The 19,911-nt window shown below is 36.2% G+C and overlaps 1 protein-coding gene across 3 annotated transcripts; it reads right to left on the bottom strand.

Moving 5' to 3' along the window:
• Window positions 1-1,233: 1,233 nt before the first annotated feature.
• Window positions 1,234-19,114, bottom strand: LOC7490707 (protein RST1). Of its 3 annotated transcripts, none has more exons than XM_024609545.2 (25): window positions 18,691-19,113; window positions 18,245-18,529; window positions 17,987-18,070; window positions 17,559-17,835; window positions 16,800-17,050; window positions 16,170-16,350; window positions 15,848-16,035; window positions 15,639-15,739; window positions 13,219-13,294; window positions 11,442-11,573; window positions 11,276-11,357; window positions 10,391-10,463; window positions 9,728-9,896; window positions 9,376-9,506; window positions 9,203-9,291; window positions 8,148-8,239; window positions 7,857-8,072; window positions 7,671-7,748; window positions 6,993-7,175; window positions 5,866-6,765; window positions 5,478-5,774; window positions 3,290-3,949; window positions 2,788-2,938; window positions 2,486-2,556; window positions 1,234-1,957 (listed from the first exon to the last, which is right to left on the bottom strand). In XM_024609545.2, the coding sequence occupies exons 1-25, from the start codon at window positions 19,081-19,083 to the stop codon at window positions 1,595-1,597; spliced, it is 5,523 nt and encodes a 1,840-aa protein (XP_024465313.2). In that variant the 5' UTR covers window positions 19,084-19,113; the 3' UTR covers window positions 1,234-1,594. The 3 variants fall into 3 exon arrangements, with proteins under 3 accessions (XP_024465313.2, XP_024465306.2, XP_052310327.1); XM_024609538.2 differs by having other exon boundaries at window positions 2,486-2,604; window positions 18,691-19,112; XM_052454367.1 differs by lacking the exon at window positions 2,486-2,556 and having other exon boundaries at window positions 1,789-1,957; window positions 18,691-19,114.
• Window positions 19,115-19,911: the final 797 nt, after the last annotated feature.

Below are 19,911 nucleotides of genomic sequence, written 5' to 3'. Positions count from 1 at the left end.
AAATGTTTTTTGATACAAACACACAGTTCTTGGAACTATTAGTAGTGTTTGAAGGTCATGATCAACAACAGACAACTTGACCATTTCAAAATGGTGTAAAAAAACATGTGCTCTCTAATTTGATTTTTTGATCAAGTTTGCTGGACCTTAAATTTTTATTAATTGGTCAAGCATGATTCTTTCAGCCTGATATGCGTTAGTGAAATACAAATGGCAAAGATTAGTAGAGGTGTGTTGAAAACTACAATTGAATACATTAAATTACAATTCTTGTAATTATACTCCTTAAAATCACATTTCCTCTCAAATATCTTTCTTCATCCCGATTCAAATAACATCTCGATCTCACTCAAAAAAACCCTTATACTTCTCATCTTCTCTATATGCTTCATAAATCACTAACTTTTGCTTCCAAACTATAATTCATCTCACAAATCCTTCACAGTCACCATCAGAGCCCAAAATATATAACATCCTTCCAATCATGAAAACTCTTAATTTTTTATTTAGATGAGGAAAGTTGAAGCAAGCCAAGGGATAATTATTTATGGATTTGTGGGAAACAAATAGCTTTTAGGGCTCGAGAGAATTTCTTTTTATTTTTAGGAGTGAATATTAATATAGTAATATATATTTAAGTATTTGATATATTTAGGATTTGTAATTCAATGTATCAATCCTTAGCTTTCTACTTGCTTCAATTAATCTCTACCACCCCATCATCCATCTTTGCTTAATTCATAGATAAGACAGCCAGGTAATTCCTTAGGGATATTAAGCCGACATGGGACATGGTAGGGAAGGACAGTGTTAGCTATACACCTAGAATGGTCAACATTTGCTGATTGGGCGGTCCCTGAACGTGTTTGTTGACTGGATCAACTGCCAGATGAAGAGTATGGTGCAAATTCCTTATATTTTGATTATTTTTTTTACTAAACTTTTTTTATATTTTTTTTTGATGTGTTATATTAAAAATTAATTTTAAAAAAATAAAAAAAATATATATTATTTTAATATATTTTTAAATAAAAAACACTTTAAACCACAACCACTATCATAATCTCAAGCTTGTGTAATAACATTTTGATTGTTAAATGAGTTGCAACCTTCCATCCAAAACCGAAGAAAACAGGAAAACACCTGAATATAAAGACGCACCATAATCATCAATTACTCCTTACCTCCCATGTTGAAGGCAGTTTTAGAAGCAACCGTGGTTGCTGGAACAGCTTGAGCACGGAGAATTTAAATCAGATTATTTAAACAGAGTACAGACATCAAGGTTACATAAAGGTTAGAAACAACTGACCATTTAGTAAAGCTATATATTTACATATAAACTATTGGTGACTGATACCTGAAAAGGGGGAGTCCCTTGTGTCGCCATTTTGATGGAAACCCAGAAACTTGTGCATTCCAGCCCTTTAGCCTCACATAAAGGACTCGTGGAATAAGATCCAGTTAGAAAAAGAAAACCGATTAGAGATAAGCTTCACGCAGGAATAGTAATGCGTTCTAACTGAATAGTTAGAGATGCCGCAAGCAAAGATCATATAGCCTAATTGACTGCAAGTTAGGCTATGACCCTCTCTCAAGTGACCAGCATATTGGCAAGCCTAAGCTGCTTCTCCAAAGGCAAATACTCTTTTAAACATGTACAGGTATGATACATCACATGCAATAGAAAGGAGGCAATATCCTTTTCACTTCCGTCAATAGGTTGCGTGCTATTTGTATTGTCAGGGGGTCCTTTGTCAGTAACCAAGTAGTATATGCGTTCGGTTGATGTCCAAAGGGTAGAAACAATGGATTCCGCAACAACTTCCCAACTAGGTTCGGTCACAAGGGAAGGGAGGGTAACTGGTAGATCACTCAACACGGATAGCTGGTCCAAAGTCAGAAGAGACCCATATTTGCAACAGCTACCAGATAGCAGACCGAGAAACTTTAAGGCCTGCAGAAGAAATGTAAAGACCCTTTATTCAAAAGCATTATCACAAAGAAAAATTAAAAACAAAAACAAAAGGACTTTAAAGGTGAGAAATAATACAGGTTCCTTTGCCCCTTATGATTCAGATGACACAATGGCAGAAAACAACGCATGGGAATCACTAATTTCTACACAGAAATGCATTTTGAAAAGGTTCGAATTAAAAAGAGCTGAACTTCTTAAAAACATGTACACAAGAATGGAAGTGGAAGCGGAAGCGGAAGCGGAAGCAGATCATATCAACTGCCAATGAGGGATGGATTTTTCAAGGCTGCATTTACATACAAGTAACACTAGCCAGACTACTTGCACAGATCAACTATACCACCACCACCCTCCCCCCCTGACTGCAGGTAAACAAACTATCCTCCTAAATACATACAGGGTTACTATTCCATATTTTGCTTAGACTATAGCTACCATGCCGGTGCCTTGTGTTGGGAAATGGGAACCAGTCACCTATGCATTTTGATTGTGTAAAAAAAAGCTTACTATGGAAGGATAGCTCGAGACACAACTAATCTCCACTGCATCAACAAGCCACTGTCTTTTGACACTACCATCTGCATATTGCAAAGCTGCTACCACTTCAGCATGCAAATTCCAAATATCTGTATTGTTGAAAAGAGGTGCATTAAACCAATTCTAAGCAAGAAATTCCAAGGCAAGAACCACCAAAACATGCAGCAAATTGAATCCAAATTGGCATCATGGAAACAACATTAGCAATATTTAGAATTAGACCGGCTCAAAGTTATTCAACTACCATGCTCTTTCCAAGTAAAGTAACTAACCCTTTGATTTAGAGTTCAGCATATAAGCTTTTAATCTTCCAAGCTCGGTTAATGGGATGGAACCCATCCTAACTAGCTTCACTTTCGCTAGAATCTTCTTTAGGACTTCATTTGACTGGCTACCTCCTTGCACAAGATCCCCTAATGGAACCTGCAAAGCAAACATTGCAACATAATTTTCTGAGAATAGAACATAATGGAAATTCAAATGCTCCTACATAAACTCTACAAGACTAAATAATGTTTTGAACCATTTTGGGTTCAGCTCAGTATTTACAAACCAATTAAGTTGTTGAATATAGATATACATGAAAGAGTTCCAAAGAGTACTCCCCATGGTACTAAATATGATTATCAGTAGAAACTTGATGCTCTTCAAAAACATTATCAGTAGATATGATTCAAGTTCATAGCATATGACCTAAATATCCACAAAGCAGAAACGAAGACAAGAATTTTCTGAAAAGAAATGCTCCATAGAGAGATGATTGACCATGTTTACCTGCAGGAAATCCAATAACCAATCCCCTTGAGCCTTTGCCAAGCATTGAACTGCCACACGCCATTCCTCTGCAGCGTTTGGCAGATCCACTCCTGTGAAGGCAGCAGATTCTGATGCAGGCAACAAGTGAAACAGCACCTCTATGCACTTTTCAAGGTTTGATATGTACTCTACAGAGCTAAGGACAGCTTCTTCTAGACACTGATAGAGACCCACCCAGCATGAGATTCTCAATGAGCTCTTCTGATCAGAGCTATACCCTTGGTATAAAATATCTGAGCCAAAGTATTCAGCAATATCATCAAGCAGTTTCTCTAGCCTGGAACCTGAGAATACTTTTATCAGGCCTGCAAGATGAAAGAGCAGACATGACTGTAGATTCAGCTCTAGTGTCCTGAACCTAGTCAAATCAGATAGCTCGTCAAGGAAAGTCAGGAGGGGATCAAATTGATTCGCATGAGCTATTGAGAATTGTACACATTCCTCCCGAAGGGCTCCCCTCTTAAGAGCTGAATCTGGCAACAACACCTCAGACACTTGAGCCTCATATCTCATGCAGCGTCTAATGATCAATCCCCAATCCACTGTTGGCAATCTAGGAGCTCGGGAAAGGCATCTTAAAACTGTTACAACAGTGCCCACATGTGCAATAGCCCCTGCCTGAAAATTAGACAGCAAGAAATTAGAAAGAAGAATTCACAAAAAGCATCTCTCAATAAGAAAAAAATAGCTGAAGAAAATAATATATGCAAGCAATAAGATAAGACTAACGAGTAGGTAGTGGAAGAAGGCAAAAACATTAATAAGTCTGCATGTATTTGCTTATGCTGGTGTTGTAAATCTACAATGTGATAACAGAGATTTCCCAGCACCTGATGCATAAACTAGAATAGATCATTATACGAGGCAGAACCCAAAGTTATAAGCAGACAAAAGTTGATTGTTCTCTCTCCATTCCAAAGTTGAAAATGTCTCCACACATGCACAAAGAACTAGAGTCCATCTACTTCTTATGCCAAAACTTCAATTATTCTACAATCTTTCAGCATAAACAGGGAGAAGCAGAAGCATGCGTGATAGTTCATAGTTCTTTCTGAAAATATACTAGAAAACATTCATTGCCTTCTAATGATTGCACTCTAGCCTAAAGCTAAACAAGGATAGAGAAATAGAGAGAGGAGAGATGAGGGGGGGAATCAAGAAATAGCGAGCTGGGAGGCTTTAATTTAAATAACATCCAAAGCGGTCTCCAGACAATATTGTATTCTTTATACAAGGACACCAAAGAAATCCTAACACCCTTTGAAGTAACTATATGAAAACAAATACCTAATATCCAACTAATATTAATGCATTTTCTTCCAAATATAAAACAACAAAAAATCCTTAGGGGATCCTCCATCATAGCTTGCATACCAGCACAACACACTAGTGCATCCACCAAGAAAACATGGGCCACTGTGGAAAACTTCCCTCTCCTTCATTTACCTTTATCCGTCCACATAGCAAGGTCAACTAGCTAAGTGCATTCCAATTTAATAAAATGTGAATAAGATATTTACTTACACACATACATAAATACATATGTGCACACGAGCAAACACATATAATCTAAGAATTGGTTTTAGCATTCATCACCAACAAAGAGACACTACAAGAAACATACTTATAGACACACCTTAAGGTATAAACTATTAGAGAATTATATAAATCATATCTTGAAACCTCACTTAATAGCTTAAACTATTAAACTGAAATGGTTCTTTGAAATGGTATCAAAGTCTTGCTGACTAAGCGATCATAAGTTCGAATTTCACCTTATCATTTTATTTGATAAAAATTAACCACAAGTTAGCGTAGGCCTGTGCAAGTTTCAAGCTCGAAAGGCTTTCACTTGAGGGAGTGTGTTAAAGAATTATATAAATCATATCTTGAAACCTCATTTAATAGCTTAAGCTATTGGGTTGAGATAGTTCTTTGACATAAACATGATGTGTTCACACACACAAACAGCATAAACCCCATGTTTATCTCAGGCATGCATTCTCACTAAAAGAGCTATACATACATTCATGTTTAGCGAGAGAGAAGATGAAACAAATCACAGCTCATATTAGATACAGATAGCCACAAAGGAATAAAATTACTACAATAAACATGTAACCTGGAACGTTTAGACAGAACCTACCCCGGAGTTATTTAAATGCATTAACCATATAGTCAGCTTCATAACTAAATTGTCCTCAGGAAAATTGTGAGAAATTGTTTTGCTATCAACAACATCAGTCTGATCATTGCTTTCAGCATTTAGAAGTTCCTTTGACCACAAACCATTTCGAAGGAATGAAACGGCCCAAGCTGCATTTTGTTGCATTTTAAGATCATCAGAATTTTGCGCAATGAGAAATATCTCTTGCACCAATGTTGTCAAATGTGGCTCACAAAAAGGGCTTGAAAGTAAAGGGCCCAAAATATGAGAAGATTCCTGTTAACCAAAACAAAGAATGGTGTTCAAAACAAAAACCCCTATTTTTGTGAGGGTAACTCTAACAAAAACACAGAATATAAGAAAGAACCTTTTGTTCACAAGCAGTCTTGATTGAGGCTGAGAAGTGATGGGCATGAACCAAAATCCCTGCACCAGCTCCCATTGCATTAACAACTCCAAGCATCCCACCCAAATGGATGATAGGAGGGAAAGAACTACAGTAGCATTTTCTAAACATCTCCAGTAAACCTTTTACAAATTCAGCTTCAAGAGGGTGCACACCTTCATTCAAAATGCAAGCGATAAGACTTCCGGCACCAATGCATGATGCCAACATCAAGCTCTGATGGAAAGTACCAGATTTTTTAACAGATAATAACTCAGATATGAGCTCATGATAGCCCTTTAATAGTTGATCCAGCTCATTATCATTGATCATTTCCACTCTCCGGCAGAATGCCACAACACTGGGAAGTGCAAGACAGGATCCTACTGATAAAGCTTTCTCCCTTCCTTCACTGGAAAAAGATGAGTTCGTTACTAGAGAGTTTACATGTGGGATCCATGATATAATCAAGTCCTTTATCTTCAGCATAGCATCATGTGCCCCAGCTCTATATATTGCACTGAAAGAGATCCCCAAGCCAAGGACAAGACCAGCAACACCCCAAGGATCTTCCTCCAAGTCATCACACTTCTCAAGCAACTGGTCAGATGTCAAATTGATTTCCATATCATTAGCACCCATGCTGAAAAATGGAGGAAGACTTTCTAGAATATCATATGAAGCATTACTGAGCTGGCTTGTCATCAGAAGTAGTGTCCTAAGAATCTTCCCTAATAAGTCAACCTCCTGTGCCTTGTACTTTTCTTTATCCAAATCAACATTATCAGCAGCTTCAAACCTGGTAAGAAGGTCTTGGCATGCAAAGCCCAAGCCAAGCCCACAAGCTCCTTTGACGAGGATGCTTTTGCTGCCATGCAAAACCTGAAAGCATGCACTGTCTTATAACAAATGCCATATAACTTGTATAATCCTTTGCAAAAGAATCTAAGTTGATCCCTTTCATAATAATTTTCTGAAGTATACTTCATTAATCCCTCTGTTGGTGACACCAAAAAAAACCCTACGTGTACAAATACACTCATTTTGAAAGCTTTTTCAAAATGGACTGGAATAAAATGTTCACAGTTCCAAACCACAGATCTTCATACCTTTATAAGTCCAGTGATATTCTCAAATTTCTGTTTGTGATCAGTTACATGAAGACAACTTGAAACCAATCCAAGAGATATTGCGGCTGACCATTGGCGATGATCATGCTCATTCTGGAACAACCAGTTTAGCAGAAACTTTGAAGCAGTTGATTTGACAGTATGGGTAGATGGAGCCAACACCTGACAGTAGCCAGCAAAACCAACCATTTAACTGACAAAGCATGTGAATCAAGAAGTTTAAATGTGAATGGTAGTGCATTTCTATTTAATAAAAAACCAAACCATTACTCAAAAATCAGAATGACTGGTTAAGAGGCCTTTAATAGAATAAGATGAAATAGCAGGATTGTGCCAGGACCTGAAACCAATTAACTGACCACCAAACTTTCACCCAGCCTCATAACTTGGTTAAGGGAAATTTGCAGTTTAGATGCCCTGGATGGCATTTTCATTTTCCTTTTTTTTCAATATCACTGTCTGTTTCCCACATTAATGCCAGCCTGGGCTGAAATTTGAATCCACAGTCTCTACATTCCATCTCATAAATATCATGGATATGCATATAAAATTGATCTTATGATTGGTACAATGATCCCAAGCACCGAACAAAGTAAAGACATCAGTAAGTAGTTAGATTGTGAAATCTGGAATGAGATTTATAGAGCAATCTCTTACCACACAGAGTGCACCAATAGCCAGAGCAATATTTTCAGCAGAACTTGGGATAGACTCTTCAGCAAGTCGCATCACACGCTGCAAGAAAATAATGCAGTAGAAGAGCATTACACATGGCATGAATCTGTTTAAAATTGCTGCAGATAAAATATTATGGTACAAATGCTAGAAGAGGAAAAGGTGAACCTTCAGGATATCGGTAGCAGCTTTAGAAGTTTTATCTAATGAAACAGATGGTGCTTTAGCATCAAGGGATGAAATATTTGCCCTTATCCAACGCCGCATGAAGGACTTCCAAGATTGCAATGAAAGAAGGGCAGTGAAAATATTTCTTGATAATTGAAGAGAAGCAGCTATTTCCACCAGTGCACTCTCATATCCAGCATGGAAATCTACAGATACCTGGGAGAGAAAGTAACATAGATTTAAATATCATAGTAAATTCTCAAGAAAAGAACTCAACATATGATTTCTTACTCTTGACAAGCATTGGCTGTTCACATCTTTAGGGGTAAAGGAAAGGCATAACAGAGCTGCCCCAGGTAATTGCCCAGCACTACCTTTTATCCCTGCAAATGTATTGCTCATTTGATTTACTGTACAGGTCACACATAAGAAATGAACAGACTCCAAGACAACTCGACATAAAATGAAAAGGTGAAGTAGATAACCTAGCATTCAATAGGCTAAACCATCTTAGATGGACAAGAAACTAGAGCTCTTGAAATCCAAACAAACAAACACAAAAAGACTTTTCAAGACTCCTTTTCATTCACCAAATGGCCCTCTCAAAGTTTACAACAAATGTAACACGAAGTCAGTCCTAAAGAGTCATAACCAAATAAAAAATAAAACCTTAATGAATAAAACTACATAACAATCCAGATAATAGCAAAAAAAAAAAGACATTTCAAACCTTATAACTAGAACCTTCTCAGATATGACAAAATTACACCATTAGTGAAAGTTTAAAGTGACTAAGAAAACACCCTTCATATTGTACCGCATCAAGAAAGTTTGCAGTGGTCACCTTTAAGAAAGGGCAACCACCCTTGTCAGCGAGATGCCTGTATTTGTCAAACAATATTATCCATCTATGATGAATCTAATACATCATTTTTCTATATTTTACTTTCTTTTTCCTTTTCCCACCCTTGTCTGCTAGATTCCTGTATTTGTCAAACACTATTATCCATCTATGATGAATCTAATACTTCATTTTTCTATATTTTACTGTATTATTCACCTCATATATTGCTTCTCTACTAGAGGTTTTACATTGTATTATTCCTCTCATCTCATTTTCCTTTTCTTTTTCATTTCCAAAGTCCACTCAATATCTTTCAACTCTTTTTCCCACTTATTCTGCATCGGGACCTGTAACAAGGGCAGACAATAAACTTCTCGCAATCACTTGAGTTGTCATGATACCATAAAATGCTTTGGACAGGGGGTTGAGGATTAAAGACAATAAACCAAAACTCACATGGAAAGCAGCATGATCTACATCAGAACCCAATTGCATATAATACCTGAGACGAGAACCTGTGGAAATACATTTAGCAACTTCTCAATCTTACTTCCAGCAATTTTTTTCTCCTTCACCAACCTTCGACGATTCCTGGAGCAAATATAACCAAAGTATCAAGCTTCAATATCTTATGGTTTTCAGCAAGTGAAGGAGAAAAGTGGATGTGTTCTTTACACATGTTCATGAGTTATGATCTTGACTTGAAATCCTTCCATAGCCGTGAGCACATCAAGATTCGTCTCACGTAAAAGCAAATCCGTGTTCACTGTCTTAAAATCTGGAATTCCTATTTGTATATGTGTAACCTAGTAAAGCATAAAGTCATTCAGAGAATCTGTTTTAACTGGAGCATATGATGTGAGGATGCAAGAAACCAAACATGGTTAGCAGCAAAATAGATGAGTACTGGGACTAACGATAGTACATTTTGTCAAAGTAAAATTATCAAGACAGAAGATTTTGAAAACAATAAAATTTTCCAATGATTTTATATAACTTTCAATAATAAGCATCTCACACAATTTACCTCATATTGGCTCAGGGCCTCAAAGGCAAAGATCCTTGCCCTTGCCCACTCAAGTGCATGACTGACATGTACAGCAGTTCCAATACCCCATAAAATTTGCAAGACATTCCTTGAAGCTTCTGAATATGCTTCAGCATCCATTGCACCCCATCTCAGAAGGAGGCATATGCTGTCAATGGCAAGAAGTCATTTGGTATATATTAATATATCAATTGAAAGAAAGGATGAAAAAGTTACGGCTAAATGGATTAGGTACAAAGATTTGACAGAAATATCAGGCGCAACTAAGAATGTTGTCCTCAAGGTAAATCAACAAAACGGATTACTGTTGCCCTAAAGTTAATGAGAAAAAAAGGAGCAATATAAATTAAAACAAGGAGAACAAATGGGGAATGTTTTACGGTGCAATTTTCCAAACAGGAAGAAAAATGTTGAGAAAGGTTCTTATTTAACCACTGGGTAATACTGCCTCCTGACCAGGGTAAAATGTCCCCCTTTTACGAAAGGATACGATGCCTGGACAGCTAAAGGTAGGCAATCCTTTAGCAATCTAAAGTTACCTAGCCTCACCTTTCTTTTGGTATGATCTATATTGGTTATATAATCAGGATTGCCAAATGGAGGCACAAATTTAAATAGCAATCAAAACCAGCACGTGCTTACCTTTGTGCAAGAGCCGGGTCTGTGGTGTAGTCTACCGCATGCTTACCAATGACATCCCAGGCAGTATAAAAATCTAAAAAGAAAATTTATTCAACTGTAGTTCAGAACATAACATAATGATAATTAGTGCAATTTTAACTTATCATGAACATAATCGCTGGAAGACATACAATTGAAATATATGGGTAAGAAAACACACATTATCCTGCTGACAATAATTGAAGTATTTGTGGTTAAACTTAGCATTCAAATTTTCAGGCCGCATACAAGCATGGAGTTAGCATTTTTCCAAAAACACCATATCATTCAAACGATGACTTTATAGAAATGCTCAAATATGTTCTGAAATAATAACTACCACTGCAGTCAAGGTAAGGATACTAATACAAAAATCTACAGCATTAATTGATAATCATAATAAATGAAATTGACAATATCTGTCCAGTAAAAAATAGAAGAGGTGGGAAACAAAAAGAAGGGTGGATAAAAATCCATCTTATTAAGAGTTAAAACTTGGAGATAAAGAATCTCAGGGGTCGTTCCTAAACTTTCTGCAGAGGAGCTGCAGGCTCACTAAGCAAGCATAAGGCACCTCCATTCTGGCCAAAGCTTCTAAAACCTTGACATTAAATTCTAGCAATTACATGTCATCATTTATGATGGTCTTGACCATCAGATAACTAGAAATCAAAATGAGTACGCCATTACATACTTGAACTTGCAAGACAAATTTGGATAAAAAGCATACAGAATGTTCTCAAGAAATATGATGCAATTTTTCAGACATAACGGAAGAGGCAAAAGCAACATTTTCAAACCTAGAAATGTTTAAGATATACATTGGAAAAGGAAAAGGATTGGGTTTTAAAGCAGGAGGAGGATTACCAATTACATCAGCTTCACATAGATGTGCAAGGCTCTGAAATCCAAGAGCTTTAATAATATGATCTTGGCTCTCAATGCAAGCCTGTTAGTTCAGAGCAATGAGACCCTATTAAATTGTGTAAACTCAGGACATTAGAAAATAGAGCAGCTATGGCTTCACACATACCGAAACAGATAAGATAAGATCCACCCCCCTATCAGGGTTCTTTCTGCAAATGTCCCGAATGGAGGCAGCCAAACTTATTAAGATGTTTCTCTCATGCTTGAATTCAGTGAGCCCCTTCGGAAGCAATATTGCCTAAAAGTCAACTAGCATGTTAGTATCACAGCATAGTAATATAGCAATAGAATTTGAGAATGAAACAAACTCATGGACAGGAAAATCTGTTTAGCATGGATGAATGACTTCTGTTAATTTACCATAGAAAATTAGATATTTTAGTTCGTACTTGGTACTTCTTTAGGGAGTCTAGACATTTGAGGTTATCATGACATTTAGTATTAGTTATAAATTTTATTTTGTTATATTTCCTGTTTGAATAGCCTTTATTCATCTTCAGTATTGACAAAGGCTGAAGTGCCATTTCAGCCAAAATCTTTTCTTTATGGCAGCAATATTCACAATAATTGTTGTACAATGGCCATTCAGTTTTAGTGACTGAGTTTCATCAATCATGAACATTCTAAACAGTCATCCACCCTTCTATACCTTCAGGACAAAAGGAGCGGATAAAATCCAAGAAATTGTGAGAAGGAGCTCTATGAAGCTTTAGATCAAAAAATGTCTCCTAAAGTCTGTAACTACACTTAACAACATCCAAGAATCTTTAGACCAGGCAATCACTATACTTCAAGTTTGTGTTAACAAGCTCAAAACAAAAGCAGTAGAAGAAACACTAGTTCCATCATTCCATGATAAGAAATAGCAGCAACTAAGAAACTAAGAATTGCAGAATAACGAAAAGTTCCAGTAGTAGATTTTTTACAGGCAGAATGTGGACAACATGTTTAAAAACTTTACTTCATTATTCAAGTAGACAGGATGTTCAAGAAATTAATTCATCATTCCAAAAAAGAAAAAAAAAACCTTGAATGGTGAAGTTGAAGGCATGTAAAAATGCATGTATCAAGGCCAGCAGTGCAACTTCAAGTTATGGAGAAAGCATAGAAAATGCAGATTCTTACTACTACAACACTTTGAAACACAAGGTTGAGTTTTTTCTAACAAAGGGAGAATGGTGTTGCAGTTTGAGTTTTTACCCAAAATCACTAATCTTGGGAAAATTAGGGATTTTATTTTACTTCAAATGTTTCTCATTTAGTGAATCTACTTGTTTTATGTTATTATAATAACTAATATTAACTATAACTTTTTTGGTTAGAAATTTTATTCCAATTCCCGTTTTCTTTTATGGTTCCACGGTTTAATTCTTTACAAAAAGCATATCTTTCTTGGTTTAGGGTTTCTTGTTGAATTGATAATAAAATTAGAATTGTTCTCTGCCTACTGCCATTCTTCAAAGATTCATCTCCCCCTTTTTCTTCCTCCCTCTCTCTCCTTTCTTCCCTCCCCTCCTTCCAGAATCCTTTCTCAGGTCCTAGATAATGAGGCCGAATGGCTATATTAATTTTGACACAAATAAATAGAAATTATCTTCTCTTTTTGAGCAACATGCTAGTCCCACTTCATCCTCACCATTCTTTGCACACAAGCCTCCAAATGGAACAGAATTTGCATCTAATTGCATTACAAGAACACATATTAAACAATCTTTACTGGGATCAAAAAAGAATTTTTCAAACTTTCTTCTATCAAACAGTTCTGCACATCTCAACTTCATTGATTATTTCAAATTTTTGTTGTATGTTTGTTTCTGCTTTCCTAAACAATTAAAATGAATGGTTATTTGCAATTCAGCAGAGTGGAAGCAGAAGAATCTTACTTGCAAACTCCCAAAGGCACGGTCATTGATTGCCCAGGTCTGACAAAGCAAACGAGCGCCGGTGGCATACAACACACTGAATATGACACATAGGTTGTAGTTAAAAAAATACAGATATGAAGAAAGGACAGCTAAGATTATGTAACAAGTTAAAAAAGTTTTAGAGGTCACCAGTAAATGATAAGACTTTAAAGGTTTAATTGCATATTTCATCCATGAACTATTAGAATTGGCAGTTTCAATCTTATGCTTCTTTTGCATTTATTAGGTCCCTGAATTTTTCTTGGTGGATGCCATTCACCAGAGTCCAACTATAAACCAAGAAAGTTGAAGACTAACTATTGACCATAACCAACAAGTTTCAGTTAGAGTCGCATACAGATGGCATCTTGACTATAATGTCTTTCATATATCTGTTCAAATTCCAACTTTCTTGGAAAATCAACAGCTTTCCCGGGAATCTACTACGCCCAAACCACCAAAGCCTAAAAAAAATACATCAACCATGCCAGCACCAATGACTACACCAATGAGTTCACCAACACTGCTTGCCTCTAACTCAGCAAACACCTCAATTTGCAGTTGTGAAGCATAAATCAAGCTCGGGCCCATTCAGTTCTTGAACATCAAAACCCATAATACATGTTTAGGATATAGTTTTTTATTTTTGTTTTTTCCTTCTCTCTTTTGGTAAAATCTTCGAAATTTTGTTTCTCTTAGTTCTGTTACTATATTAGATTTGATATTCTGTTAAAAAAAATAAGGATTTTAATTTTCCTCTGATACTTCATCTTTAGCAGCCACAATGTGGATAGCTTAAGTTCTTTGCTTGAATTGCTGATAATTTCACATACAATTTCAGTTGCTTCTTTGAGGATGTGGGTTGTTTTATTTTTGTTGTTGGTCTAGGATTCTACCATGAAAGGCTTTTATTGTAAACAGGTGGGGTTGGAAATTTGAGGAAGATAGAATCAAACTATTTTCTGCTTTGCATGATTTGGATAGAGCATTCAAATGGGCTTAGAGAACATTTTTGTCCATTTGTTGAGCTGGAATGCTTATCAACACTTTGTCCTTTTTTTTACTTTTAAAGAGGGATCACAAGTTTGCCATGTGGTCTCTGTCAACTTCATGCACCTGGTAATTCGGTCAGCCAAACTGAACAGCTTATTAACTAATAATTAATGTTGACAGATCAACATTTCTAGTGACAGAGTTTTGGCTCAGTAACAACACAAGGGGAACAAAATGAGTTGGGACACTTGCAGCCCATTATAAAAGTATAAGAATGAAACATCCCCAAATGGAAAGTTGGAAGATTAAATATGTGTTTAAGCATTCTATTGTGGTTCTCATCATATCAATGACAGCAACTTCACTATTCATACACCCATTCATGCTGAGTGCCCATGAAATCTGTTAAGCTGTCTAGAGACATGATTACTCACTATTACCCACTGAATGAGCACAACAAATGGTGTCTAGGACAGTTAGAATTGGATGATTGAGCCAAATAAACACTAGTAAGACAAACGAATTTCAATAGAGTCAGACACTGACTCAACTACCAGATTTAGGCATATAGCATAGGTTGGAATTTAGCATGCATCAAGTGCAATTCAGAGGAATGAAAGTAGTTCAAGACCACTGGTATTTAAAAGTACCGAAATAAAATTATTAGACAGGCAATAAAAGAAACCACTTGCTACACAAAGTCCCGACGTAATAGATCCTATTACGACTCTTCAAACAGCCAAAAGAGCCAACTGAGCAAAAAAATAGAACCCCACAATTGGTCAGGCAAGCCATCAGGTACCAAATGGTTAGTTATCTGGGAAAACTCATCAGGTTTTTCTCATACCCACTGCCTTGTATAGGTGTAGAAAATTTGGAGCATGCAATTATACTGAACTTATTGTATGTGTTATCCAATTTAGGCACTTGGTGAAAATTTTAATTATAAAGTCAGTTTAATTATCAGGTCATCCTATGATGGTGGGTTGCTCATCACAAGTGTCCATGGTCACATTATTTGCAAAATCAGTCAACCATAAGAGAAGCAATACATGTTTCGGAAAGGAAAACAAGCCTATTAGAACCGTTAGAACATATTAATACCAAATCAATGGGCTAATGTGAACCACACTAAAATGACAATTCAAGCTGGCATGTCCTATATATACGAGGACAACTATGGACATGGCTATTGTTTCTACCCTTTCTCACTATCCTGTTCCACCTGAGAAAAAATGTTATAATTGTCCATAGCATATATCTCCCATCCCTTCATGGCATAGCTATGATCACCACAATACACAATATCACTAGGACAGCTCAATGAAATTCTTCATAAACAAAAAATGCACTAAAAAAGGAAGGATAAGAGAAAAGACAAACATCATGAGTTGTAGAGAACATACGGTTTTCCATCTTTCTGAAGCATCGGCAAGATTGTCTGAATTATGAGGGGAATCATCACAGAATGTGAAGCAAGTGATGGAAGTAATGCCAGAAGTTTTGGCTGCAAGAATCAAAAATCTTACTGTGAAAGACATCAAAGGGAGAGCTGGATACACTCTTGTATCAACTAAAATTAGACGTGAAGCAAGGTAAGAAAAGAAAAACTCACCAACATATTCTGGTAACTAATGTCTTTACTGGTGAAGATGTTACTATAAAATAGAATTGCTAGCAGCAGTGGCACTCCCTGTTTGGGGTCCACAATGCCAATAGCACCCAGCAAATCAATTGCCGTATCTCCAAATGACCGGTGCATCACCAAAACACCAGTAATGGCACCGAGTAAAGGGGGCAGTTCTGCAAGATAAAAAAAAGTGGGTATAAAGTGAACATGATATTAAAGCACAACAATTTTAAAGCAATTTTTCTGAAACAATAGGATACCATGAAGAATGAACCAAACATAATTCATTGGTGTTATTCTATCTTACCCCTTGTGAAACGTTCTTGAGACTGAGAAACAGATAGGGAGGATTTTCTTCTGTCTACAATCGACAAAATGTATTCTCTTAACTGAGAAGCCCAATGTCTTGGTTTCTGGTGCATTACTTTGACATCCGTTTTGCCACTGGAAGCAAAATTCAGGAAGGAAGTGGGCAGTAAAAACTGGTCCTGGAAAACAGAACAGACAGAATCTTACAAGACCTCAATCATCATATGCTAGTCAAAATAGAACCATTCCAACAACTTGACACACTAAACCTTGATTTCAACTAAATGGACCACATGAATACTATTGCACCATTCTACTTTATCTGATGCAAAAATGGCACTTCTAGAGTCCCAACATTACTGCCTTATCCTCTTCCTCTCCTACATAAAGCATAATGGCATCTTAAATGAGCTTGTTAATAGGACTATCATATTTTTCTCATTTGAGAGCAAAAGTGTGAAATGGAACCCAGCAAAGAACAATATTGTCTTTCCTTCTCTTTTCCAGGTTAGGGGTGAGAACAACAAATGAAAAACACGAACCATATCCCAATACTTACAATTGCAACAAGTATTAAACAAACAAAAAATTCCCCACTCTTAACATAATAATCAGAGTAATATTGAACCTGAAACCACAAGCATCGCAAAAGCCTATAAGCAATCGATCCTAGAGAGCTGATAGGGGGGAATCCCCCTTCTTTGGCTAGTCCAGCCTTTGGTGCTTTTGACAGTTCTACTAGGACCTTTTCCAGCGTCACAAGCAATTCTGCTGCTTCTCCTTTAATAGATCTAGATGTAGATGATAATAGGTTGATGACAGGAAATGTGAACAAAAGCTCTTCGCTCGTAGCACATTTGACTCTATCAACCTCATATTCTGAAAAATAAATAAATAAGTTACCTTATATTGCAAGAAGGTTAACAGTGGATGAAAAAAGGCAACTATACACAATGATAAGAACATTGAAGTAGAATCAAGTGCCTGAAAAAGGCTTGGAAGTGAGATTAAGACAATGTCAAACAGTGGGTTTTCATTTTCTAACTAATAATTGCAGTGAAACCAGTCATTCTTAATGATGCAAAACACAAAATGCAAAGGAAACATTGCACAAAACAAGGCTGCAAACTAACTGAAGATGAAAGGAGAAGCCTTGCATAAAAATTTTAATAGACAGATAACTCTAAGGCAACTTAAATGATCATATGGCATCCAAAAGTATTAAGAGAATACTATATTGTGTAACATCATAAATACAGAAATTGCATCAGAACAATTTCCAATTAACCAAGAAGCTTGCACAAGAAGATTATGATTTAACTAATGGGCTTGTAATAGGTAGCCAATCATTAATTCATGCCAGCAAAATGAGAGTTAGGAAACATACCCTTTTCACTTTTCCATTTTAAAAGGAAGTTCAGGAGTTTCAATAAAGAGAGTTGTTCGTATTCAAGATCAGATTGAATCAGGACAACAAATAAGGATAGCAGTGTTGATGATATTTCAGGCATATATTGCAAAGAAAGATTTTTCTGGGCAACAAACAGCCGCTTCACTAGTTCAACAATTGGTTCACTACTACCAGCATGCCGGTGATGACATGTCAATAATGAAAGAATAGCATCTGACAGTTCCACACCAAACAGTTGAGCCTCAGTAACCAGCTGTGAACGGGAGAAGATAACAATTAACAGCAAGTTATGGCAGACAAGCTCCATGCAAAATTATAATAGTTCCATGTCCACAAAAAAAACAAACTTCCATAATGCACAAATGAGACAACAGATTATGCTGATGCTGCATTGAGAAGCATACCAGTCCGGTTCCAACCAAGTGTCTCAAAACGACCGTATATGCATCAACTATGGATTCCAGAAAATAATATGAGTTCTTAAGCTCCTGCACATCATCAAGAAATTAGAATTAATAGCTATGAGCTTGCATTGAAGTATGAACCAGTTAAATTTATTATCTATGCTCCAGTTAAATCAATCAGTTAAGCAACGTGAGAGTATAGCTCCATCTGAATAAAAGAAAAGGTAAAAGAAACAATTACTAAGCAAGCATACTGACATCTGAATTCTTATGTGACGCATGCTTAAGGCAACCTATCAGTAGCTTTAAAACCGGAATCGCCTCATCAGGGAAAGAACAACAAAACGAAGCCATTGATGATATCAACTGCCTTGCAAACAAAGATGACGAAGAATTCGAAAAGGGCACGCGTAGAATCGAAAAATTCAAAAAGGGTCTCAAGAATTCACAAATTTCCACCATTCCCGATCTTCTATTCTGTCCGAAAAATAGTAAGACTTGCTGAACCAATTCAGACTGAACCTCAGTTCTTGATGACAAAATCTGCAATCCATAACTCAAAATTATTGATTTTACACTTTAATCAAACACAATAAACCTCAAATTAGCCAAAAATATTTTTTACTAATAATAATAATAATACAGACCATTAAAATGTGATCCTCGAAATTAGGAACTTTTTAAATCCAATTAAGTTAACAAACCATAACAAAGGGGTGATTCTCAATAGAAGAAAAACGCCACGACCCATGATTCCTTTGAAACCCGACCCGAACGACAAATCCAAGAGCTTTAACAAATAAACCAACAAATTTTGGGTCGGACCCTTCGAGTGCAGACTGGAGCTCCAGCAAAGTTCGGGAGAGGTCCAATCTGGAGTCCAATAGGAGGCGACAGAGCTCGCGTACAGACTGGTCGACGACGGATGGAGAAGCGGAGCGGAGGCATTGAGAGATAGCTTCTCTACCGGGTTCGGAATCCGGGTCGAGGTAACTCGGCGCGGATCGTAGCTTCGAGAAGATTGAAATCACCGCGAATTTTTGGAGCGAGGGTTGTGGAACCCGTGTTTTCTGGAGTAAAGGAGTGTAAGAGTCCATTTGTGCAGTGAGAGAGAGCGCGATTGAGAGAGTTAAAACGGAGGAAATGCTATGACAGAAACGACGGGGGATTCCGCGTTTCGTTCAGAGTCCTAGTGACGTCGTTTTCATCTTGAACCCGTAGTTAAAAAAATTCCTTCGTTCTCTGATTTATAAACCTTAAAATTAGCCTTGGTAGAATTTATTAAATTCATGTGAATACATAAGAGGAGGTTGCAGGAGGTATGTTTTTAAAATCTTCCAAAATAGAATTTAATTTTAATTATACGTATCATTTAATTCAAGAATATTTTTAATATCAAATAAAAAAAACTAGTTATTAATCTTCACATGACATGCGGTCATTATAATTTTACACTATGATACACTTGGTTTCAAGATTAAAAATTAGAGGTTAATTGCTAAGAGATGAAATGGTAAGAGGTTAATTGATAATAGATTAATTGGTTTAATATTAAATATTAAGGGGTTAATTATTAATAGATGAAGTATTAAGGATGTAAAAAAAATGGTAGATAGATCAAGTAATAGTTAGTTCTTGCGATACAAATGTATTTTTGAAAAAAATTAAAATTTATTTTTTAAAAATTAATATTTTAATATTTTTAGATCATTTTGATGTGCTGATATCAAAAATAAATTTTAAAAAATAAAAAATATATATATTATTTTAATACATTTCCAAGTGAAAAACACTTTGAAAAACAATCATTACCATAATATCAAATGGGCTTGAAGTGTTGTAAAAATTGTGCAAGAATCATTAGATTTTAAATCAAATTTTAATTTAAATATAATTTAAATAATTAACTCATGTTAGTGGGAACT

Source organism: Populus trichocarpa, chromosome 1 (assembly GCF_000002775.5).
Source record: "Populus trichocarpa isolate Nisqually-1 chromosome 1, P.trichocarpa_v4.1, whole genome shotgun sequence".
Taxonomy (NCBI): Eukaryota; Viridiplantae; Streptophyta; class Magnoliopsida; order Malpighiales; family Salicaceae; genus Populus; species Populus trichocarpa.
Note: the sequence above shows the minus strand (reverse complement) of the source record. Positions and strands in the feature narration are given on the sequence as shown.